At 36.0% G+C, this 24469-nt stretch overlaps 1 protein-coding gene across 5 annotated transcripts in view; it reads right to left on the bottom strand.

Annotated features, from left to right (window-relative positions):
- RNF13 (ring finger protein 13) overlaps positions 1-24469 on the bottom strand; it is a 155793-nt gene that overhangs the window by 41105 nt on the left and 90219 nt on the right. For 3 of the 5 annotated variants that reach the window (XR_012430798.1, XM_005546081.5, XM_045385120.3), the window contains exons 5-7: positions 22138-22225; positions 15487-15577; positions 4002-4107 (exon numbers count right to left, since the gene is read on the bottom strand). Coding sequence is in view for 4 of the 5 variants with exons in the window: in XM_005546081.5 (XP_005546138.1) it covers positions 4002-4107; positions 15487-15577; positions 22138-22225 (285 nt within the window). In the remaining variant the exon portion in view is untranslated. Of the gene's footprint in view, positions 1-4001; positions 4108-15486; positions 15578-22127; positions 22226-24469 lie in introns of all 5 variants that reach the window. The other 2 variants (XM_045385121.3, XM_074031270.1) reach the window with 1 other exon arrangement.

Here is a 24469-nt window from a genome sequence, read left to right as displayed (position 1 = left end):
TTATGAGCTATAATTTTGATTGTCTAGTTTTTTTTAAATTATGGTAAAATATACACAACATAAACCTTACTATCTCAACCACGTTTAAATGTACAGTTCGATGGCTTAAGTACATTCATACTGTTGTGCTACCATCACTACCATCCATTCACAGACTTCATCTTATTAAGCTGAAACGCTATATCCATGAAACAATAACTCCCCCTTCCTCAGTCCCCTCAGTTCCTGGCAACCACCATTCTAGTTTCTGTCTCCATGAATTTGGCTACTCTAGGTATGTCGTATAAGTAGAATCAGTATTTGTCCTTTTGCGACTGGCTTATTTCACATGGCATAAAGTCTTCAAGGTTCATCTATGTTGCAGCATGTGTCAGAATTTACTTCCTTAAAAACACTGAATAATATTCCATTGTATGTATATTCCACATCTTGTTTATCCATTCATCCGTCAATGTACACTTGGGTTGCTTTCATCGTTGGCTATTGTAAATAATATTGCTATGAACATGGTGTACAAATATCATACGAGTCTTTGCTTTGAATTCTTTTTGGTATATACCCAGAAGTGGAATTACCAGCTCGTATGGTAATTCCATGTTTTATTTTTTGAGGAGTTGCCATACTGTCTTCTTTAGTGGTTGTTCCATTCTACCTTCCTACCAACAGTGCTCAAGGGATTGTCTAGTTTTCATGTCAAGGTTATTCTGGCCCCATAAAACCAAAGCTTTCTCTTACCTGAATATTCAGATTGCTAATATTCTAGGATTTTTACATCGATGTCCAAGTATAAAAAATTAATCTATATTAGAAATCTGAATAATCTAGAGATGTAAGGGCAAAATTTCTACATCATAAACAGGATTTATCTCCAGAATATATGGAATTTCAAAATTTACAAAGCATATTAATGTAACCCAACATAAACATGATAAAAGAGAGAAAAATCAATTATTACTACAACAGATGAAAGACATACAATCCAGTACCCCATTTTGAAAAGTCAAGCAAATAAAAATCTGATTTATGTCCAGGACTTATACTGCTTTTTCCCCCTTATTTTCCCAAAAAACATAGCACAATGTTAAAGGAGGTAGAACAATAGACATCCATTTCCTGTTCTTGACCTTTTTTTTTTTTTTTTTGAAACTGAGTTTCGCTCCTGTTGCCCAGGCTGGAGTGCAATGGCAAGATCTCAGCTCACTGCAACCTCCGCCTCCTGGGTGCAAACGATTCTCCTGCCTCAGCCTCCTGAGTAGCTGGGATTGAAGGCGCCTGCCACCATGCCCAGCTAAATTTTCTATTTTTACTAGAGATGGGGTTTAACCACATTGGCCAGGCTGGTCTTGAACTCCTGACCTCAGGTGATTCACCTGCCTCGGCCTCCCAAAGTGCTGGGATTACAGTGTGACCCACTGCACTCGGCCCTGCTGTTCTTGACTTTCAAGGGAAGGCTTCTAGCATTTCACCATTTAATAATGTTTATTTTAAGTTTTTAGTCTATATTCTTTCTCTGTATAAGGATATTTACTTGTACTCCTGGTTTTCCAAGGGTATTTTCGTTTGTTTGTTGTTTGGTTTTCTAACTTACTGTCTACTTTCTTGCTTCTACGCTGAAACCTCAAGGGAATCAACAAACAAATTACTGTAATGGAATTTGTTACACGATTACATGATTAATGATTAATGACATGATTATATGATTAATACATAAAAATAAATAATGTCCCCTGACCAAACCTTGCTTTCTAAATACAACTCTCTAATTAAAAAAACTAGGACTCCTTGGGAAAAGGTCTGATGCTAGGGGTGGGACAGGAAAAATATAAAAAATATACAATGAACCTGAAGCATCTTATAGTATAAGACAGTAGTTAAGAAGTGCTTAATAATCATTTAAAAAGGGATAGCACTGAATCAAAGGAACATAAGATCCAGCATGACAACAGCCAAAGTTAAACAATTTAAAAACAATCAAAAACCAAAAATAACGTATGAATAGTACTGGATTATAACCTAAGTGTAAAATAAATACACATGAGTGCATACTAATGTAAGTGGTTGGTTGAATAAATAAATGCGGAGAAATCTTCCTTGCAGAAGAATTTCAGATAATGCAGATATGCCCTCCCCTTCCCCCACCTTAAGAGTGGGCTATACTTAGTGCCTCACTTCTAAAGAAAGAACAGAGTAGAAAAAGGAAAAAATATTAACTTTATAATGGAGAAATTCAGCAAACACTACCTTAACCAAGGAATGAAGGTTAGCATCATCAGTGATGTTCTACAGATATCATATACCCCCAAATATGATGTGAGGAGAAGGGCACTTCACCTCGGTGATACTCTTTTGAAAAACCTGTAGCCTTGTCTAATCATGAGAAAAAAATCAGGCTGAGAGACATTCTACAGGATACCTGGCTAGCACTCCTCAAAACTATCAAGGCCATGAAAAACAAGAACAGCAAAATTGTCATAGACCAGAGGGAAGACAGGATAATGAAATACAATGTGGTATCCTAGATTTGATCCTGGAACAGAAAGAACACATTAATGAAAAACCTGGTAAAATCCAAAATGTAGAGTTTAGTTAATAGTAATGTACCAATGTCAGTTTCTTAGTTTTGACAAAAGTCTCCTGGCGATGTAAAATTTTAACAATGTGGGAAAGTAGATGAGGGATAAACAGGAATTCTCTTCTTTGCAAACTTTCTGTAAATCTTAACATTATTCCAAAATTAAATGTTCAATAAAAAGCAATGCTCTAATACTCAATTATGAGAATAACCAATTATAAAATATAATTTCAAAAATCCCTTTTATGGTAGCAAGAAAAACTGTATGTGTGATAAGTCTAAAAGACGACATGCAAAACATTTATAGAAAAATTATTATTCAACTGATGGAAAGACCTAAATAAGTAAATTTAAAAATACGATAGCATCATAGGAAGACTGAACATTTTAAAGATAGCATTTAATCTTTAAACTAATCTATGAATTCAATATAATAATAAATGTACTGAATATTAAAATACATATTCTTTATGACAAAGAAGTTGGCAAGAATAGTGGGACTGTTTTATATCTTTGCAAATCTATTTTAATATCTGTAAAAATAGAATACAGAAGGATTTTCAAACTGCTTCTGTTTTCAAATATTTTGATATTGCACATCACGTAGCCTCTAGAAACTTTTACTACACGCGTCTAAGAGAATGAGAGTGACAAAGGCAAATATTACCTTAATATTATTATGTAAATAATTTTGATTTTGCAGACCTACTAATAGTCCTGTGACCATACTTTGATAATCACCATTACGGAGAAATAATATGTCATTCCCCCTTAACCTTAAGCTCTCACATTATTTTTTTCATACTTTAATATAAAAATTTTCAAACATACAGAAGAGTTGAATTTTACAATAAATACCCATATATCCACCTGAATTCTATAATTAACATTTTACTATGCTTTTTATCACATCTCTATTTACCCATCAATACATCTTACTTTTTCCTCTTATTTTTTTACAGTGTATTTTAAAGTAAGTTGCAGGTATCAGTGTACTTTCCCTAAAATACTTTGGCATGCAAATCATTACTCAGTTTAGTAAATTTTTTTTTACAGTTCGTTTTCTTTTGAGGTAAAATTTACATATAATGAAAAGTACAACACAATTGATTGTGTGAATCCAGACAAATGCCATGCATTTTTGCAACCCACATCTCTATCAAGATACAGAACATGACTGTCATCCCCCAAAAGTTCCCTCATACTCTTTTCAGTAAATTGATCACTTCTCTCTAACCCCCCAGAGGAATTCACCATTCCTATTTTTTCCTACTCACATTATCTTTGTTTTGTCTAGAACTTCATATAAATGAATGTATACAATATGCACTCTTTTATGTACATATTGTTTAAATTCTCTCACTCAATACAATGTTTTTAGATTCATCCATACTATTTTTTAAAAATTATTAAAAGTTAATGTACCTACCATGAAAATGACTATTAAGATGAGACAGATGCCCACTATGATAAGGAAGGGAATTAGGTAGTATTCCAAAGGAAGACTAAATTCTGGAACTAAGATAAGGTGGCCCCTAGAAGAAAACAAAAATCAACAATTGAGAATTGAAGAATTGTTAAATTCTGATGTTAATTAAAAACAGGAAAAAATATTTTTAAAAACAGACATATAGACATTATAATTAAATCCACTACACACATTTCATTTTCTAAAATACGACTTCCAATAATTTAAGGAATGCTTTCTACATCTTTAAGTCTATTTTACATATTTTTCCTAATAGCATGCCTATATGATTAAACTGTGTGAAGAAAACTAGCCAATCAATACTTACTGTGTCTATCCTGGAGATACGTTATTTATTTATTTTATTTTACTTTATTTTTTTGAGATGGAGCCTTGTTCTGTTGCCCAGGCCGGAGTACAGTGGTGCAATCTCAGTTCACTGCAACCTCCACCACCGGGGTTCAAGTGAGGTAGCTGGGATTATAGGTGCCTGCCACCATACCCTGCTAATTTTTGTATTTTTAGTAGACAAGGTTTTGCCAAGGTGGTCTTGAACTCTTGACCTCAGGTGATCCACCCGCCTCGGCCTCCCAAAGTGCTGGGATTACAGGCGTGAGCCACCACGGCAGGTCTAGAGATGTTGTTTATTGAATTTACTAACTGGAGCAAAAGTGTATTTTATATGTAAAATCATGGTAGTACCTTGGGTACCAAAAAGAACCTCCACCTCAATCAAATTACTGTTCATAAGTTCTTCCTATGGAAAAACTCTAGAGTCAGTATTGATAATTATGCTGTTTCCTCCCTATCTGCTTTACATGTATCTGTTGTACCAGGTACAATGCATACAGGTCCTATACTCTACAATTATCTATGAGATACGGAATGAAAAACTGGTCAAATAATTCGTAAGAGTTACAGCTTCCCGTATATCCCCCACCTTCTCCACCGCTGGACTGAAAAAAACTACAGAAATGTGTATGTTGTAAGGTGGGGAATAGGAAATGCTACATGCCTTAATTCTCATTTGTCATTAACCATGTTATTACTGTGACATTATCATTACAAAAATTGACAGGGACCCATGAAATAAAACTGTAATCAAAATAAGCGCATCATGTTGCATGAGGAAATTTTACATGGCATCAAAGCTCTGCATTAAAAATTGACAGGGACCCATGAAATAAAACTGTAATCACAATATGCACATTGTGTTGCATGAGGAAATTTTACATGGCATCAAAGCTCTGCATTAAAAATATCCTTAGTTTAGGGAAGAGTCTGGATAATGTTCAGTAATATGACAGATATGACAGATCACTCCATTGGGTTCACTGTGCTACTAGACTAGTATGGTGCCAGCAAAGCTACTCTGTTATCCACTGCCAGTTAATTTTTTAGGTAGTGAAGTCAGGTATTTCATAACAGAAAGGTTCAATGCGAAACAATCGTTCTCAGTATAAAGGAAAATAAAAACAGATTTACTTCTTTCCTCATACAGAGGTGCTTAGGACACAACAGCACTTGAGACAAATAACATGAATGCAACTTATTACTTTCCGAGGCTATTTTTAAATCTTCACGCTATTATTTCTTATACATACACACAAGGGGCTCTATCAAGCTCCAACAAACAACAAAGATAATACCAGTAATTTCCCCCAATAATTTAAACTTTCCAAAAATTGCTACAATTGCTAGAATACAAGTAGCTTTTTACTTCAATCACTTTCCAGCAGAATGGGGGATGACAAAAGGATTCCACACACCTTTGTACAGCTTTGCACAAAATACTAAAGTAACTTATAGATCGTCAGTGTAAAAAAGAAAATCAGCAGCAGCAGGACCTAAGCTGCTCTATTTAATACCATCTCTTCCAGCACGAGGTTAGCCAGCTTTGCAAACAATATCCCTGTTCTCCGCACATACCCTCTGAAACTGCCCTGAGCCAATGGTACTGAGAGATGAAAACATGCTAGCAGTCCTCGCTCTCTGCGCCTCCTCAGGCTCAGCGTCCACTCTGGCGGCGCTTGAGGAGCCCTTCAGCCCGTCATGGCACTGTGGGAGCCCCTTTCTGGGCTAGCCGAGGCAGGAGCCGGCTCCCTCTGCTTGCCGGGAGGTGTGGAGGGAGAGGCGCGGTGGGAAATCCGGCCTGCGCTGCAGCGCTCGGGGGCCAGCGCAACTTCCGGGTGGGCGTGGGCTCGGCATGCCCTGCACTCAGAGCAGTCAGCCAACGCCGCCAGGCCCGGGCAGTCAGGGGCTTAGCACCCGCGCCAGCAGCTGCAGAGGGTGCGCCGGGTCCCCCAGCAGTGCCAGCCCACCAGCGCTGCTCTCCAATTCTCGCCTGGCCTCAGCTGCCTCTCAGTGGGGTAGGGCTCGGGACCTGCAGCCCGCCATGCCCCAGCCTCCCCACCACAGTCCTGCAGCCCCAGCCCTTGGACTAGCGCTGCCCCCTGCGCCAGGGCACCAGGTCCCATCCAACGCCCAAGGGCTGAGGAGTGCGGGCACGAGGCGCAGGACTGCCTGGCAGCTCCACCTGCAGCCCTGGTGCGGGATCTACTAGGTGAAGCCAGTGGGGCTCCATAGTGGGGACTTGGAGAACCTTTATGTCTAGCTAAAGGATTGCACATATACCAATCAGCACTCTTTCAAAATGGACCAATCAGCTCTCTGTAAAACAGACCAATCAGTAGGATGTAGGTGGGGTCAGATAAGGGAATAAAAGCAGGCTGCTGGAGCCAGCCAGCGCCACCCATTGTGGTCCCCTTCCCCACTGGAAGCTTCCTTCTTTCGCTCTTTGCAATAAATCTTGCTGCTGCTCACTCTTTGGGTCCACACTGCCTTTATGAGCTATAACACCACAAAGGTCTGACGCTTCACTCCTGAGGCCAGCGAGACCAAGAACCCACCAGGAAGAATGAACAACTCTGGACAGGAGGAACAAACAACTCCAGATGCACCATCTTAAGAGCTGTAACACTCACCGTGAAGGTCTGCAGCTTCACTTCTGAGGCCAGCGAGACCACGAACCCATCAGAAGGAAGAAACTCCGAACATGTCTGAACATCAGAAGGAAGAAACTCCAGACACACCCTCTTTAAGAACTGTACCACGAAGGTCTGTGGCTTCATTCTTGAAGTCAGCGAAACCAAGAACCCACCAGTTCCGGACACAGTACCACTTTTAAGTATAAGAGCCTTTCCATGAGACCTCTACAACCTCCCTACCCCACAGCCACTAACCTGCTACAAATTAACACTGTTGGGGTTTAGAAGCCAGAGTATTGCATATCCTAAATTCAACCCATTGTAACTTAGTATCTCAGCAGTAGGAAGGCTTACAACTTTCATATTCTTTTTCTTCTCTTTTTATGTTTATGACTTCCTAAGGCACATTCAGCCTTGATGAGATAAATAAATCCTGTCCTATGAGACAAGCCCTAGGGTTGCTCAGAAATAAACAGAGCTTCTAGGTGAGAAGGAGCAAGCTAAAATAACAAATCAGGGCCAGGCGCGGTGACTCATGCCTATAATCCCAGCACTCTGGGAGGCCAAGACAGGCAGATCAGGAGGTCAGGAGATTGAGACAATCCTGGCTAGCACGGTGAAACCCTGTCTCTACTAAAAATACAAAAAAATTAGCCGGGTGTGGTGGTGGGCGCCTGTAATCCCAGCAACTTCGGAGGCTGAGGCAGGAGAATGGCGTGAACCCGGGAGGCAGAGCTTGCAGTGAGCCAAGATCACGCCACTGCGCTCCAGACTGGGCGACAGAGCGAGACTCCGTCTCAAAAAAACAAAACAAAAAACAGAACAAATCAGGAAGTCCCAGTGAACTAGGAACTTCCTGTGTGTTTGTAACTACAGAAATGGAATCAATTCCAGAATTTCCTAGTAAGCATTATGCTAAGATTCATATGCCCACGTTCTAAATCTAATATTCTACATATCCTGTTAATGCTCTCCATTAGAAACTAAATACATTTTAGTTTACTGTCAAGATATATTGGGAGGATTTTAAAGGGTCAACAATTGATTAAAAAAAAAAAAAATTTTGGGCATCTCGCCTGTAATCCCAGCACTTTGGGAGGCCAGGGTGGGTGGATCACTTGAGGCCACAGGAGTTCAAGACCAGCCTGGCCAACATGGCAGAACCCCAACTCTACTAAAAATACAAAAAAAAAAAAAAAAAAAAAAGCATGGTGGCCAGCACCTGTAGTCCCAGCTACCCCAGGGGCTAAGGCTGGAACCTTAGCTTGAACCCAGGAGGCAGAGGTTGCAGTGAGCTGGGATCCCACCACTGCACTCCACCCTGGGTGACATAGTGAGGCTCTGTCTCAAAAAAAAAAAAAAAAAAAAAGGGTTTTGAGCATCTTGAATCAAAAGCTCAATGTACATTCAAGATACTGTTTTTTTCTTAACCAAATCGCTAATGGTGGATGTGGTGATAGTGATGATACAGGGAACTACAACAGAACTACAATGGAATTTGAGTCCCCTGGCTCCATTTCTATTTCTTCTGTCAGCCCAGGTCTCCCACAGCTGAACTTGCAGACTCATCCTTGCCCTAGTCCCAGATTAATCTGTATTTGAGGAAGAAGGCATTTAAACAGCTTTAGGAAGTATCCCACCACACTGTCTCCATGTCCATGCCTAAATACAGCACATCTTATGAGCTCTGCAGCTAAGATTTGATCATTGAAGATCATCTAAGCAACCCAGAAAATAGGGTCTTATTTTCCTTTGTGTGAGTTCCCAGGCTAATTTCAAACCAGCTGCCTAGACTTAAGCTTGATAATAATAACCTGTCTAATTTCCCCATCCTTCTGTTGACACATAAAGTCTTGTCTGTTCTTTCCTGACATCCAACCCCCACCAATCAAACTACTGTGCCTCAGTGGATTTACAGCCACACAGCAGAGCCTTCTGTCCTATAGATCAGCTTTCCAGGCAATATCCTGTATTCAGCCCAACTGCTGGATATTCCCACTATTTCATCTGACTATTTGCTTGAACTTGCTCCTTTCAGACAAAACTCACAGCTGCCTCATTAAACATCTTACATCCCTTAATAAACAGGCTCTGTGCTCAGTCCTGTGTCCCCATTTGCTGCCAGGGCACTGCTCTGTCTTCTTGAGGAATTCTGAGGTAGCATAAAAGCAGTTTAATTTCATTAGAATTTACTAAATATCTACTGTGATGTAGCCATTGGGTCCGGTGCTAGGGATTAAATGTGGAAAAAATAGAATCTCTAACCATCAGAGAGAATACAGAAATCTTAAAGGAACTTCAAGGTTCTTTGTTCTAACTCTTCATTTTCAAAAGAGAAAATATGTCCATGAAGATTAAATACCCTCCCAAAGGCCACAGCCCAGCAATCCCTCCAGTGAACCTCACTACTCACTCTGATCAAAAACAAGCCTTGTCTCTGCCTACAACTTGTAAAAGTTGTATGTTATCCAATAATTTACCTTCCCTAATAAAAGTTACAAAATGCTCCTAGAATTTAAGTTTTTAAAAGACCAAAATTGACAAAGAACAGCAGTTTATAAAAATATTCCTTGTGAATAAAGAAATGCTAATCGGACCAACTCATTTTCTTCTTGTCAGATTGGGAGGTCATAAAAAGACTGATAATATGTATTTCTGGCAAGAGTAGGGGAAAACATTGGCTTTCCTAAAATGTTGGTGGAAACATAACTTGTTCCCCTTTTTAAAGGGCAATATGACAGTTGTTTACTGAAATTTAAAACTGTTTCTCCTTAATTAAAAAAATTCCACGTTTAGGTACTTTTGCTAAAGAAACATTTGCGCAACTGCACATAGTATATGGTCAAGGATATCACTGCAGCACTTTCTGTAATAGACAGAAACTGGAAGGTAAGCATTAACATTTATGAAGCATTTACTATGTCCCAGGTATTCTTCTAAGAATTTTATTAAAGTGTTTAATCCTTCCAGCAATGCTATATGCTGTAGGTTCTATTACTGTTCACATTTTAATGAGAATAGAGGCTACAGCCCAGAGATAATAAATTTTTTGTTGAAGGTCACACAGCTAAGAAGCGATCGAAGCCAGGATTTGAATCCATGCAGCTCTTACTCCAGAGGTCATGCTTACAGCCAGTGGCTTACTGGCTAAGTAAATTAGGATATGGCTAAACAATGGACTATTGTTAAATACAGAATACATCATCCTTTTTAAGTAGTTAGAAGAGTGGACAGTAGCTAAAAAGAATAAAGTACAATAAAACAGTAATTGATGAATACTTCATTAATATGATAAAAAAATTAGAATCTTACTTGAAGAGGAAAAGAGAAGCTTTCTCACTAAAGGGAGTAAAAAGGGAAAGATGCCTATCTCTACTACTATTTAACATGGTGTTAAAGTTATTACCAATGCAATTTGATAAGGAAAAGCAATTAGAAGCATAAGAATTGGAAAAGAAAAGATAAAACTATTCCTATTTATATGAAAAAACTGCCACCAACAGTAAGAGAATTTAGTCAAATTTCAGGTTATAATATCAACACTTAAAAATGAGCTTTCAGCTGTACAAATAAAAACCAGTTAGTAGAGGTAATGAAAGAGGAGAGTCCACTTATGATAGTAAACAATAAAATACCTTGGCATAAATTTAACAAGAAATGTTTATCTCACATAGATTTTGGACTAAAAAAACTAAACGAAACTGAATACATAAAAACAGAGTTGGCTAGGTGCAGTGGCTCACTCACGCCTGTAATCCCAGCACTTTGTGGGGCTGAGGTGGGCAGATTGCTTGAGTCCAGGAGTTCAAGACCAACCTGGGCAACACGGTGAAACCCCATCTCTACTAAAAATACAAAAAATTAGCTGGGCAAGGTGGTGCATGCCTGTAGTCCTAGCTACTCAGGAGGCTGCAGTGGGAAGATCACCTGAGCCTCGGAGATCAAGGCTGCAGTGAGCTGGAGCCACTGCACTCCAGCCTGCGCAACTGGAGTGAGATCCTTTCTTAAAAAAAAAAAAAAAAAAAAGCAGAATTGAACAAATGAAAGGACATACCACACTCTTGAATAAGGAGACTTACCCTAAAAATGTCAATCCTTCCTAAATTAATTTATGAATATAATGTAATCTCAATAAAAATCTCACCAGGTTTTTCTGAAGCTAGACCAGTTGATTATTAAATACCTTTGGAAGGAAAAACTAGAACCCTCATACATTGCTGGTGTGAATATAAATTGGTGAAGGCATTTTGGGAAAAAGTCTGGCAGTTCCTCAAAGTGTTAAACATAGAGTTACCACATAATGCAACAATTCCATTCTAGGTATATACCAAAGAGAAATAAAAACATACGCACATGTAAAAATTTGTACACAAATAGTGAAAAAAGCATTATCCGTAATAGCCAAGTTGTGGAAATAAGCTAAATGTCCATCAACTGATGAAAAGATAAACAAAACGTGGTATATCCATACAATGGAATACTATCCAGCAATAAAACGAATAAAGTACCAATACATGCTACAATATGATAAACCTTGAAAACATTACACTAAATGAAAAAAAAACCATAAAAGAATATTATGTGATTCCATTTATGTGAAATAACCAGAATAGACAAATCCATAGAGAGAGAAAGTAGATTAGTGATTGCCTGGGGCTGGAGTGGACGGAGAAGGGACTGGGAAACAGGAAGTGACTGCAAATGTGTAAGGGGTTTCTACTTGGGATATTGAAAAAGTTCTAAAATTAGAATGTGATGATGGTTGCAGAATTCTATAAATATACTGAGATCACTGAATTTTACACTTTAAATGAGTAAACCTTATGGTATGTGAGATATATTTCAATAAAATTGTTTTTAAAATTTCACTAGGAAGGACCAAAAAAACCCATTGGAATAACTGATGGCTATTTGGAAAAAGATATGATTGGATACATTCTTCAAGCCATATATAGGATAAATTACAAATGAACCAGCGATTTAATGTTAAAAATGAAGCCGTACAAGTATAAATGTGGGTGAATTCCTCTATAACACAGGAGCAGGGAAAACTTTATTAAGACTCAAGACCAACAGCCCAAGGGAAAAGACATTTGATTTTTGGTTACATTAAAAAAAACCCAACACCATAGTGAAATAAAAATTTCAAAATACAAAAAATATTGTAATATTAAAAATTAAAGGACCAACATACCTAATAAAATAAAGAACTTATAAAAATAGGGAAGAAAATGACCAATAATCTAATATGAAAAACTGACCTAGAGATAAACAGCTCATAAAAAATAAAATACAAGTAGTGTGTAAGCATAAGAAGAAAATGCTCAAATGTGCTTGTAATAAGAGAAATACATATGAAAACGATAACAGAATACCATTTCTCACCTATTAGTAAAAATAAAAAAACCTGACAACAACTTTGTTGGTGAGGCTACAATAAAAGAGACACCCTCATAAACTGCTGGCATGACCCTTATGGATGGGAACTGACAATATCTAGCAAAAATACATATATATTTACCTCTGAACTAGCAATCCCACGTCTAGAAATCTATTCCAAAAGTATACTGGCAAAAACATGAAAACACTTAGGCATAAGGTTATGCATTACAGCAGTATTTCTAATTACAACATAACATAACCAGTTCAAATGCTGATCAACAGGGGACTGGCTGATTAAACTAGAACATCCACAAAACAAGAGCTCTATGCAGCTGTACAAAAGAATGAAGAATATCTGTATCTACTCAAGGATAAACTATTAAGTCAAAAGCAGGAAGGGGAATACTGTTTATGCAGTAGGGTAGAAGACAGGGGAGAGGAGATTTATTTTCCTGTATATTTTTAAATTTAATGAACTAAAGAATAAATTAAATCTTTTTAAAATTGTTACTTATAAGGTAAGGAGAGGAACAAGATGGACAAGAAGGATGATACTTAGAATCTGAACTTCTTTGAATATACATTGTTTCACTGATTTTGACTTAAAGTTTATATGTAATTTTTAAAATCACACTTGGGGGTAGGGAGAGCAATCTCTAAACTCTGAAAGCAAATGAATCAAATAAACCTGTGTTTTCAATTTATAACATCTGCACACAGACTATTTCACTTATCTTTTAAAAAAATAATTTGCCTTTAGCCCCCAGTTGCTGGGGAGGCTGAGGTAGGAGGATCGCTTGAGATCAGGAGGCAGAGGTTGCAGTGAGTTGAGATCATGCCACTGCACTCCAGCCTGGGCCACAGAGTAACAGCCTGTCTCAAAAATAATAATAATAATAATAAATTTGAACTTATCTATTATGATATACTCTAAGCAGAGAAAGAACTGTTTTTAAAAAAACGTTGGTACTAGCATTGATATTCTTCTTCTGAGTCTGTTGTGTATATACTCTACAATTAGAAAAGACAATATATTATTATGTTGGTGTCTTTCAGCATAGAAAAATAAAATACCCATTTAAGATCAATAAAGTAAAAATTCTAGGCTCTTGAATTTAAATTGAAAGCAACAGTATACACTCATGATTTACTGTATCTTTAAAAGCCATATATATTTCCTAGTTCTGCCCACTGAAAGAAAGAGAGGGGGCTTGAGGGTAAAGTAGGTAGTAGATAATAAATAGACAGATAAATAGATAGGTAGGTAGGTAGGTAGGTAGGTAGGTAGATAGATAGATAGATAGATAGATAGATAGATAGATAGAATAGATCTTTATGTATAGCTCTACAATTCCTTATGAACAATTCTAAAACCTAAAAAGCTTTAAAAAATAATGTTTGCAATTCATTTCACAGTCAACTTAAAGTGAACTGACAGGAAAAAATAGCCATATATTCATTGCAGATACATTAATTTGCTTGATTATGGGGTGTTGCCTCAAATTCTATTTGGAATATTATTTAACTTTTTAAAATTTAAACATTTTTCAGTGCCACAATATATCTGTAGCCAAGAGGTGGGATAAGAGAGTTTGTAAACTTGTATTCGCCTGGAAAGGGTCAAAACATTAAGGAAATAAAGCAAGTTACAAATTATTATGTACAGTATGGTTCCATTTTATGAACATGTGATCACTAATTAATGTGAATAATCAAATACGGGGAAAAACAAAGGTTTTTTAAAAAACAGTAGTTGTTAGACAATAGTGTCATATAGAGACTTGCACTTTAAATGTTTTATATTTCAATTTTTCCATATTTTGCTAGCATCTATATATTACTTTTTAATTTTAAAAAGTATGGTTTTATAATTAAAAACAAAGAATACTCTTTAAAATACATATTGAAATATATAGAAGTATTCTAAATGGGGGAGCAATATTGAGGTAAAAGCAAGTACTAATTCTCCTCTCTTTTAACCAAGCAAACATGGCTGACAAAACACAACTTTGCGCAATTGTTTGTTGATACAACTTCCAAAATTACATTCCTTAACGTACTGTTCTGAGCATATAATATGTGAACAGCATTTTAAATATCAACACTGTAGTGGGGAACTAACAATAACAGTAAACAGAAAACCCTGCCCTATTCTTTTTTATGCATTTTCAAACACAAATGTTCCTGGATTTCTTTTCTCCCTAAATAATTAGAATTGGATTTCATTGTGCCAGTTTCCTCTTTTGGCAAATGTAGATAATAAGTGATAATAATAACAACCACTAGAGGGTTGTTGTGAGGATGAAATGGATAACAAATATAGAAGTCTTACTTTATGAGTCCCCAGCTTTGCTAAATGCTGAATAAATATTAGCTGCTTTTATTATTATTATTATTATTATTATTGGTGTTCCTCTTAGACAAAAGTCTGTTCTGGTCCACTACGTTTTGGGGATCTGTGTCATGGAAGAAGTTCTGAAGTGTTCATTGTACCATTTTCTCTATGTTTTCTATATTAGCTGAGACAGCTGTGCCTCAAGTTAATTTCAGTCCGCATGTTATCTTTGTAATGAGATTATTTTGTGGGGGTGGGGGAGAAGAGTTTCATATAAAAGTTTTCATTCAAATCAAACTTCTAAAACTTGAAAATTGACTTTTTGTCTTTGTAAATGTTAGTCACTTAACACAATGTTTTGGATTCTGTGTTTATAATATATAAAATATCTTTTAGTAATATACAAACATTTCTTAATAGAAAATGTCATATAAACATAAATTGCATTGTTTTAAAATACTAGTAGTTTGATTAAACTGTAAAATGAAAAGTTATTTTATCATTTTAGCAAGAAGGGTGACTTACTCTCACTAGCATGAATACATTTTCAACATAATCATACAAAGAAAAAGTAGTAAAATACTTTAAAATACTACATCTTAAAAGCATAATGATTTAAAAAGGGATAATTTGGCACTACAGAGTTCATTCTGAAACATAATTTTGATTACAATATTATATAATTCTACCTTAATATAAAGAAGAATTTTAAGCAACATGATTTTTTATATCCATTACTTACCCTTTTTCATATGTGAATTCATCTTTCAGAGAATTAGCTGATGATTCACCAATAAAGACAGATGGAATGTCAATTTTCTTTAGTACCTCAACTGTATAAAAGAATAATAAAATTATTCTTAAAAGCCCATACTTAGTGTACAATCAACTTAACTTTCTTCATAATAGCAGCAAATGCAACTGGAAACAATTATAATCAACTTTAATTGTCTATTGCTTGATTTTCCAGATTGCAGATTTTATTCATCATCAAAATGGTTGAGAAACATAACATTTACAGTAACAAAGCTAACATTCTGCATATATACATTACCTGAATTCTCTCAATAGTCTATGAGATGCAGATATAATTTTTATTGTTAATATTTCCATTTGATTCTTCCTCTCTAGACATAATTTGTTAGAGAAGAAAGATAAGGAAGAAATTTTAGGTTTTCTTCCCACACATAACTTAATTCCTAAATGAAAAAGAGAAAAAGCTTCTTTTACATACCCATTTCCACGAGAGGTATAAGCCAGAGAATATAAGAAAAGACAACTTCACAACAATCTAAAAAGTAATGCCACACATCTCTGGCTTTACAGACTGAAAGGCTGACAGGTGTTGAGAAAGGGAATAGAGTAGGAAAGCTGGGTAAATTTCTACTTCCTCATAAGCCTGGCGCTCATGGCAAAGCTTTGTGTTTGATTGGTATCTTAAGATATTTGACTCTTCTACCCATATTCAAAACCAAAATCAAATGCCACCCAAAAAGAATTTTGTAAAAATTACCGATTACTCAGGAATAGAAATAAAAACAATCCTCTTAATGTTGCTAATAGAAAAAGCAGCCTCATTATTAGCTGTGAGTTAGTTTAACACATTTGGCTTTAGAGAAGGCCCATTTGTTTCCTTTTTATAGTTTTCAAAATAACTTTGTTCTGCATTTTAAAAACAATGCATATTCATTTGCATTTAAAAGAGGGGGAGGCAAGTAAAGCAAAAGAAAACAAAACAAAACCATAATCCTTCCCATCCAGGGACAAATGTTTTATTTGAAGTAATAGGCAGTTCTGTAAGTTGTGACAAATACGTACAATTATAACCACAATCACAGGATACAGAATGTTCCATCACCCACCAAAATTCCCTCATACAGTCAACCCCTCCCCCTAAACTTATAAATCACTGATCTATTTTGCTGTTATTGTTTCATCCTTATAAAGACAAGGTTTAAAATCTTGATATCTTTGGTAGAGTAAGTTTTTTTTCACTTCTAGATTGTTTTATGCAAATATAAACATTCAACTCTCACACATTCTCTCTTTCACACACACACACACACCCCTCCACACACACACACATACACACACACACACACACACACATACACACCAGAAAAAAACAAAAACATGTAAGCCCCAAAGCCCAAAGAGGGCAGAAACAAAAAATATTAGTCAAGAAATATTTAATCACTACTTTTATATCAATGTGATCAATACAATTTTATTTTTTCACATCAATGTGATCATATAATTTTTAAAGTGTAAGCTTTTTTCTACACAATGATACAGATCAGACATCCTGTTATGTCAATAAATACAGATCTACCTCATCATTTATTTTTATTTTTATTTTTTTTAGAGACAGGGTCTCACTAGGTTGCTCAGGCTGCAGTGCAGTGGCTATTCACAGATGCCACCATTGCATACTACAGCCTGTAACTCCTGGGCTCAAGTGCCCCTCCTGTCTCAGCTTCCCAAGTAGCTGGAGCTATAAGCATTATTTCATTTTTTTAATAGATGCAGAGGTATTGTTATACGACTATACATATTTTTCATATTTGGGAGATATTTTCTATCTTGCTAAGATATTTTCTCTACCACATATGAGTTTAAAGCTTATTTTGATACTTAAAACTTGCAATTATATACCCTGTGTATGATGTTTTATTCTTTCATGAAGATACTATGACAAACTCAAGGAAGAACTTTTGGCTTGTGACTACTGGCTAATAATATTGGAAGTAACCTAGCTTCTTTGAATTATGATATCTAAAGAGATGTATGTAGAAAGCTCCTTACTTTAATAAAACGATTAAGAAAAAGGGAGAAAATACTGTAAGCAAATATGAGGAACCATTTTGAAAATGGCAACATTATCTACTGAAAACAAAACTAACTATGTTTTAATTCACAAAATACTTTTAAAACACTCTACTTTATTTTGATCTGTAAAACAACTCTGTGAGGTATATACTGCCAAACAAAGATAAATTACAATTTGAATGACCCAGTCCCAACGTCTCCAGATTCGTATACCCAATTGCTCATTCAATATCTCCATTTGATTTCCTAATAGATGTTTCAAACAAAGTTTCTCAGTTGAACTCTGAATGTCTCTTTTCCCTCAATTGATCAACTCTATTTCTCACCTCTGTAAGCAGCATAGACATTCACTTAGTTTCTCAGGCTAAACATCTTGGAGTCATCCTTGACTCCTCCCTTTCCCTTACTCCCTATACCAAATCCTGTCAGCTTCAAAATATAGCCATATTCCTACCACTTCTCATTACTTTAACTACTAATACTCCAAACCACCATCACTCTTGCCTGGCTGCTGCAGCAACTTTATAAATCCTCTCTGTTGGCACTTTTGCTCATCTTTCACCTTCAGTGTTCTCTCCAAAGAACAGCCAAAGTGCTCCTTTTATAAAATATGTCATATTACACAGCTGTTTAAAACCTATTCATTCATTCATTCATTCATTCATTCGTTCATTCATTTGGAGATGGAGTCTCGCTCTGTTGCCCAGGCTGGAGTACAATGGCACGATCTCAGCTCACTGCACTCTCCGCCTCCCAGGTTCAAGTGATTCTTGTGGTTCAGCCTCTCAAGTAGCTGGGACTACAGGCATGCACGCCACCACGCCTGGCTAATTTTTTATATATTTAGTAGAGACGGCATTTCACCATGTTGCCCAGGTTGGTCTCGAACTCCGAAGATCAGGCAATCCTCCCACCTTGGCCTCCCAAAGTGCTAGGATTACGGGCCTGAGCCACTGCACCCAGCCTAAAACTTACTTAGAATAAATTCCAAAGTCCTTATCATGGCTGATAAGGCCCATCTTATTTGACCCCTGGCTCCTTCTCTAACTTTATCCCCTGCCACTCCCTCCCTTGTTCACTAATCCAGCCATTGTGGCTTTATGCCACACCTTGGAAACACCAAGCATGCTTTATCTTCGAGTTATTGTACTTGTTGTTCCCTCTCCTTGGAATACCCTCCTTCAGAAATCTGCATGACTCAGCCACTAACTTTAGATCTGTGCTCAAATTGCAATGCCTCACAGAAGCTTTCTCTGACCACCCTATATAAAATAGCTGCCTTCCTTTCATCTCTGTCATTCTATATCCCCTTACACTGATATTTTTCTTCATAGCATTTATCACTACTTGACATTATAGCACATCTATTTGATTATGTGTTCATTTCTTCTCTCCCACTCTAGAATGCAATAAAATGATAATAATCACAATAATAATAGCTGAACAACCATTAAATTATTGCTATGAATGAGGAAGTCTTCTAGATGCTTAACAGGCCTTAATTCATTCAATCCTTATAGCAACTGAATGACTTAGGTACTATCATTATCCCAATTTCACAGATCAGAAAAACTGAAGCATATAGATATTAGGTAACGTATCCAAGGTCATACAGCTACTAGGTGGTAGAGCTGGGATTCAAACCCTGACAGGCAGTACCCAGAAAGTACTCTCTTAACTACTGCACTCTACTCCCTCAATGAAAGATACGAAGGCAGAGCCTCTGACTGCATCATTACTTGCTATAGTCTCAATGCCTAAAACAGTGCACACTAGGCTGTCAAAAAGCATTTGCTGAAGGAAGAAATCAAAGAAAAAAAAGAGAAAAAAATGACCCAGAGATATAGAGTTAGATATTTGCACAGTTTGGACTCAAACCTGAGGCTTCTTATTCCTTATCAAGGTTCCTCTCACTCTGCCATTGCATGGGTTTTCTCATATACCTTCTCTCATAAGATTTTCACAAACTCATCAGGTCAAATAATTATTAAAATTATCCACACTATTATAGATGAAAATAATGGGCTTATATAGATTAAGTAACTTTCCTGAGGGTGCAGGTACCTGGCTCATATATCAACTAGTCTGTCTTAGAAAAAAACACATATTTCCCGTTTCTGAAGTTGGTGTCCTTCCTACCACTTTCTGCTGTCTCCTAAAGATAAAGAATGTTATTGGCCCACTGAATTAATCCATTATTTCTGGCTGAAATAAAAATTGGTATATTCCTCATGTGAAGTGTCAACAGGAAGGGGCTTTTAAAACTTCCTTTTGTTTCCAGGCATTAGTATCTCTACTTAGTATACGACACCAGTATTCCTAGGGAAGGCCTTGAAAAGAGGGACAGATACAAGCCTCTTCTGATAAATCCATGCTTTTCTTACCTCTACCAAGTAACAGTAAAGATGAAAATGGTAAACATCTTTACAACATTTGTCTCCGTACATATAAAATGTTTAAACACACGGGCAAAGATGGAGCAAAATATCATAGAAAATAATCTAAGCAACAAAGTCAAGAACCAAAATTCTGAGCAGTCTTTGAATAACAACTCAGTTGAAACATTTCCATGGAAACAGCAGGCTTATATGGTTATGTGCTACTTTTAATATTGAACATATTTCTTTAGGAGCTGACATGATTATCACAAAAAGGTTTTACGGTATTATAAAGAAAAAATAAGTGATAAACGGAACTGACAATTTCAGCCTGAAAAATTTTTACTGAAAACATGTCAAAAGAGTAAATAGTTTACAAATAATAATCAATTTGTTCAATCCAAAACATATTCAGCCCTTGAGAAGGTCTTGAAGATTTGCTAAATCCCGGGCTTGGAACTTTGGCAAAACATACAAAGAGTAAGTAACTTGCTCAAAGTTATACAACTGATACAAGTAGGATTTGATTTCAAATTCAGGCCTATCTATTTTCAGACTATGCATGCTTTCCATTTTGCCAATAAATGTATACAGATCACAAAAGTTACTGACCCTGGGATGTACCAACTGGGATAATTTTTTTAAAGAGGGTAATAGTTAAAGGAGGAGAAGTAAAATGTGTCAAATTGGCAGTACTAACATTACCAGTTTATTTGATAAGTAAACTCACTTAAGTAAGTCCTATAATTCCCATGTAGTAGCTGTCAAACTATTCTTGAAATGCTAAAACTTCTCATGGGTACTTAATGGACTCTACAGTCATAAAGATTTAATCAGCTAGGAGGTTAAAATAATAATTTAAAATATAAATAAATTACCTAAGAAATGCATTAATAAATTTTACCTTTTATATATTATAATTTTGCCTCACTCTATTAGGGTTAAGGACAAAAATGCCCAGGCGCAGTGGCTCACGAATGTAATCCCAGCACTTTGGGAGGCTGAGGCAGGCAGATCACCTGAGGTCACGAGATCAAGACCAGCCTGACCAACATGGAGAAACCCTGTCTCTACTGAAAATACAAAATTTGCCAGGCAGGTGCCTGTAATCCCACCTACTCAGGAGGCTGAGGCAGAAGAATCACTAGAACCGGGAAGGCGGAGGTTGCAGTGAGCCGAGATCGCACCACTGCTCTCCAGCCTGGGCGACAAGAGTGAAACTCCATCTTAAAAAAAAAAGAAAAAGAAAAAAGAAGGGCAAAAACAAAAACAACAAAAAACACTGTCATAGGCTAAAATAAGGCTTTTTGGTTAAGGAATATAAAATATTTCCTTTTCAGGATGTAGTTATTTAAACTCCTAAATATATTCCAGTGTTTTCTATCAGTCTATAGCTTTATGTCTATACTTTGCTTTACCTTGAAAATATGAATCAATAGGACTTAATAGCAAAATATACTGTGGTTATGCACTCAAAACAAAATAAAATAAATTCTAATCCTAAGTGTTGACAGTAAATAATCTTAGTATCAATTAGAAAGGTTTTGATAAAACCCCATAGTGCCCTGAGTGATAGAAACTACATTAAGTGAGGCATACAGCTTAAAAGTCAGTGTCTTATTATAGCCAGTTATGTCACTAAAATTGGCTCGTTGTTCCCTACAAGCCAATAATTAGTAGAGAGTAAGGAAAAATATTCCCATCTGAAATGAAAAACTACGAACATGCCAGTGTATGACAAAGGGATACTAACCAACTGGTATAAGGAAGCACAAGTATGTGGCTTTGGAATTTCAGCAGATTATAGCAGCTACTTAGTGTATGTGCGGACCCTAAAATAATGCTGTGAATCTCTAAATAAATTACAAAACGCCCTCTATGGCATTCTTAACTCAGCATGTTTATCCCTATTAAAGCTGTTTCTCCCAGTTTTTGTTAAAATTTTGGTTTTTAACAAAACATCAATAAACAAAACACTTATGTTTTAAAAAAACTGTTCAGAAAAGAAAGTCATTTTCATCTCTACTATGAATAAAATCATCCAAAGAGAGTTAAGAATGGGGGATTATCTGATAGAGAAGAAATTCTGCTTTTTAAAAAGAAAATGAGAGAAGGAAAATCCTGTTAATTTTTAGTTACAAATGATCTGTCAAACAGGAGAGAAGAAAAGTGATACCTGTACTTACTGTCGTTGGATCCCATGCTAATGAGGTCATCAGAATCAACATTGTGAACTATGGCTGCCTTGTATCCTGCTCTCTGTGCATTTAAAACCTGCAAATCAAAAAATAAAAAATCATGTTATAAGGAAGACAGTGGTTTGTCACAGTGTCCCTCAACTCTATAAATCAACAAAGTCTATACTATATACCTAGGACTAGATTATGAACATATGTAGAAATAAATCTCAGGTATGCTCTTGAAACACAGATGTTTTACAATTGATTATAAAAACCTACTGAAGTAAATAAAGGATGGGGATACAAGCTAAAACACTAAAAGGACCCAAAGTAATATATCTGTTTTGCTCTAAAGAGGTAGAAACTTGCTATAATCAGGCTTAGGAGTCACCAGACTTTGAGCATTCAATTCCCACCTCTGCCATGAATTAGTGGGATGAACTTGAGCAAATTACTTCTTTTGTAACCCTCAGTTTCCTAACCTTTTAAATGAGAATGACAATATTCTTCTCATATGTAAAATAATATTTTTAAAATGCTTAATACCATGTCTAACACATAGAAATGAGTCAGATAGAACCAATTCATATCACTAGCTTGATCATCCAAAATATTCTGTAAAATTCCTTTAGAAAGCTTTTTAAAAAATTAAAAATACCTGCAGGCTGAAGCTGCTTACTCTGATTCTATCTAGCTATTTGATCTTTCCTAAAGCTAGCCTCCAAAATAGTAACCTTTGCACCATAAGAATATAGTCGGATGTGTGGCAGAATTTTCTTACATGAAAGATCTGAAAAGTGTCAAAACATGTTATTACAGCTCACTTTAAAAATAATTTTTCTGTTATAAGTAAAAATAAACCCAGACCTAAACTACTTATTGCATGACCTTTAGACTACCAGCAAAAATGAAGGATCAGATAGACCATTATTTGCATATTGGTTGAACAAAATAAAAATTGGGAGGGCAAACATATATATACGTAGTTTTGAATACATGAAATACTTTTGAACATATGTAGTTCTGGATACTAATTTCAGTAAGAAACTCTTGAAATACATTACCTTATGAGCATTCCATAATGGTATGTCTCAGAGTGTTTGAGTGTTAAGTGTTTTTAAGAAACAGGCATATTAATTTTTTAGAAGAATTTCCAAGTCTAATATTAGTTCCGTTTTAGTTATCAGCATTATAATGATTCAACACTCTGCAATAATTGCATAAAAATAAAACCTGAGTCATGTTCCAAAGGGTTAGGGAAAGCCCCGAGTCAAGTTCCCAAATGTAAAAAGGATATGCAATTATTCAGACTCTGGATCTGAAAGCTAGGTAAGAGAAATGAGTTCTACATATTCAACCCCAGTCAGGTCAGTTGACTTGGCACAGCGAAAAATTCTCTTCTACATTATTCCTGACTTCTCTAAAACTATCCCACCAATTCAAGTTAGATTTCTGAAAGAGACAACAGTGTGGATAAATCAGAATAATATTATCCTATTACTGAAAAAAACTAAATCTGTAGGAGATATGACTGCCCCAAGAAATTAATACTTTGTTCATCTCACAGCCTCCATAGCACCTATGAAATAGCCTGACACAGGGTAGGCACTTATAAAATATTACTTGAATCAATTAAATGTATTTTTAAAATGTGCTTAAATTAATAGCTCATATTATAACATTATAAACACAGGAGATAAAATCATGCAGAGAGTGATTTTTTTAAAAACTAATTAATATAAATTGTTTGCTGGCACAGGACTCACTACTCTAATGTAGGAATAATGACAAGAAATCAACCAGTCAACAAAACTGTGACAAGTATGTTTTAGTTGTGCAAAGAAAGGTCAATAATCAAAAAAGTAAGTTCAGCATTTTTGCATATGAGTACGTATTTTATTTTTAGGTGGATTTTGTTATCCAACTATGAATGCTGAGAAAATGCCAGTCCCCCACACCCTCTTCCCCTTAGATATCACTACTTTCCAAAGGGAGGAAAAAAATAATCTCTTAAGAATGTAGTCTGTAAACCTTGATTATTTGTTACATATATTAACTTATTATTTCTGCATGATATTACCATGGCAGTACAGACTTCACTTGGCTTTTATTTAAACAAAAGTATACTCCATTGGGGTTACTATTAGTTTATCTGATGCTTTCGTGACCATTTTAACTTTTCCCAAAAAGCTAACCAAGGAACTGAGGAGAAATGTTTCTTTCCACACCCAAAAAGTAACTGTTGCCAAAGACACAATTTAAGAAATAAAAAATTAGACCAATATCAAAAGCTGTTTCCTGCTAATACCAAACTTGTTTTAAATTTCTTTTTAAAGCC

This window comes from Macaca fascicularis, chromosome 2, assembly GCF_037993035.2.
Source record: "Macaca fascicularis isolate 582-1 chromosome 2, T2T-MFA8v1.1".
In the NCBI taxonomy this organism is placed as follows: domain Eukaryota; kingdom Metazoa; phylum Chordata; class Mammalia; order Primates; family Cercopithecidae; genus Macaca; species Macaca fascicularis.
The sequence above is the reverse complement of the archived record's forward strand: the minus strand, read 5'-3'. Positions and strand labels throughout refer to the sequence as shown.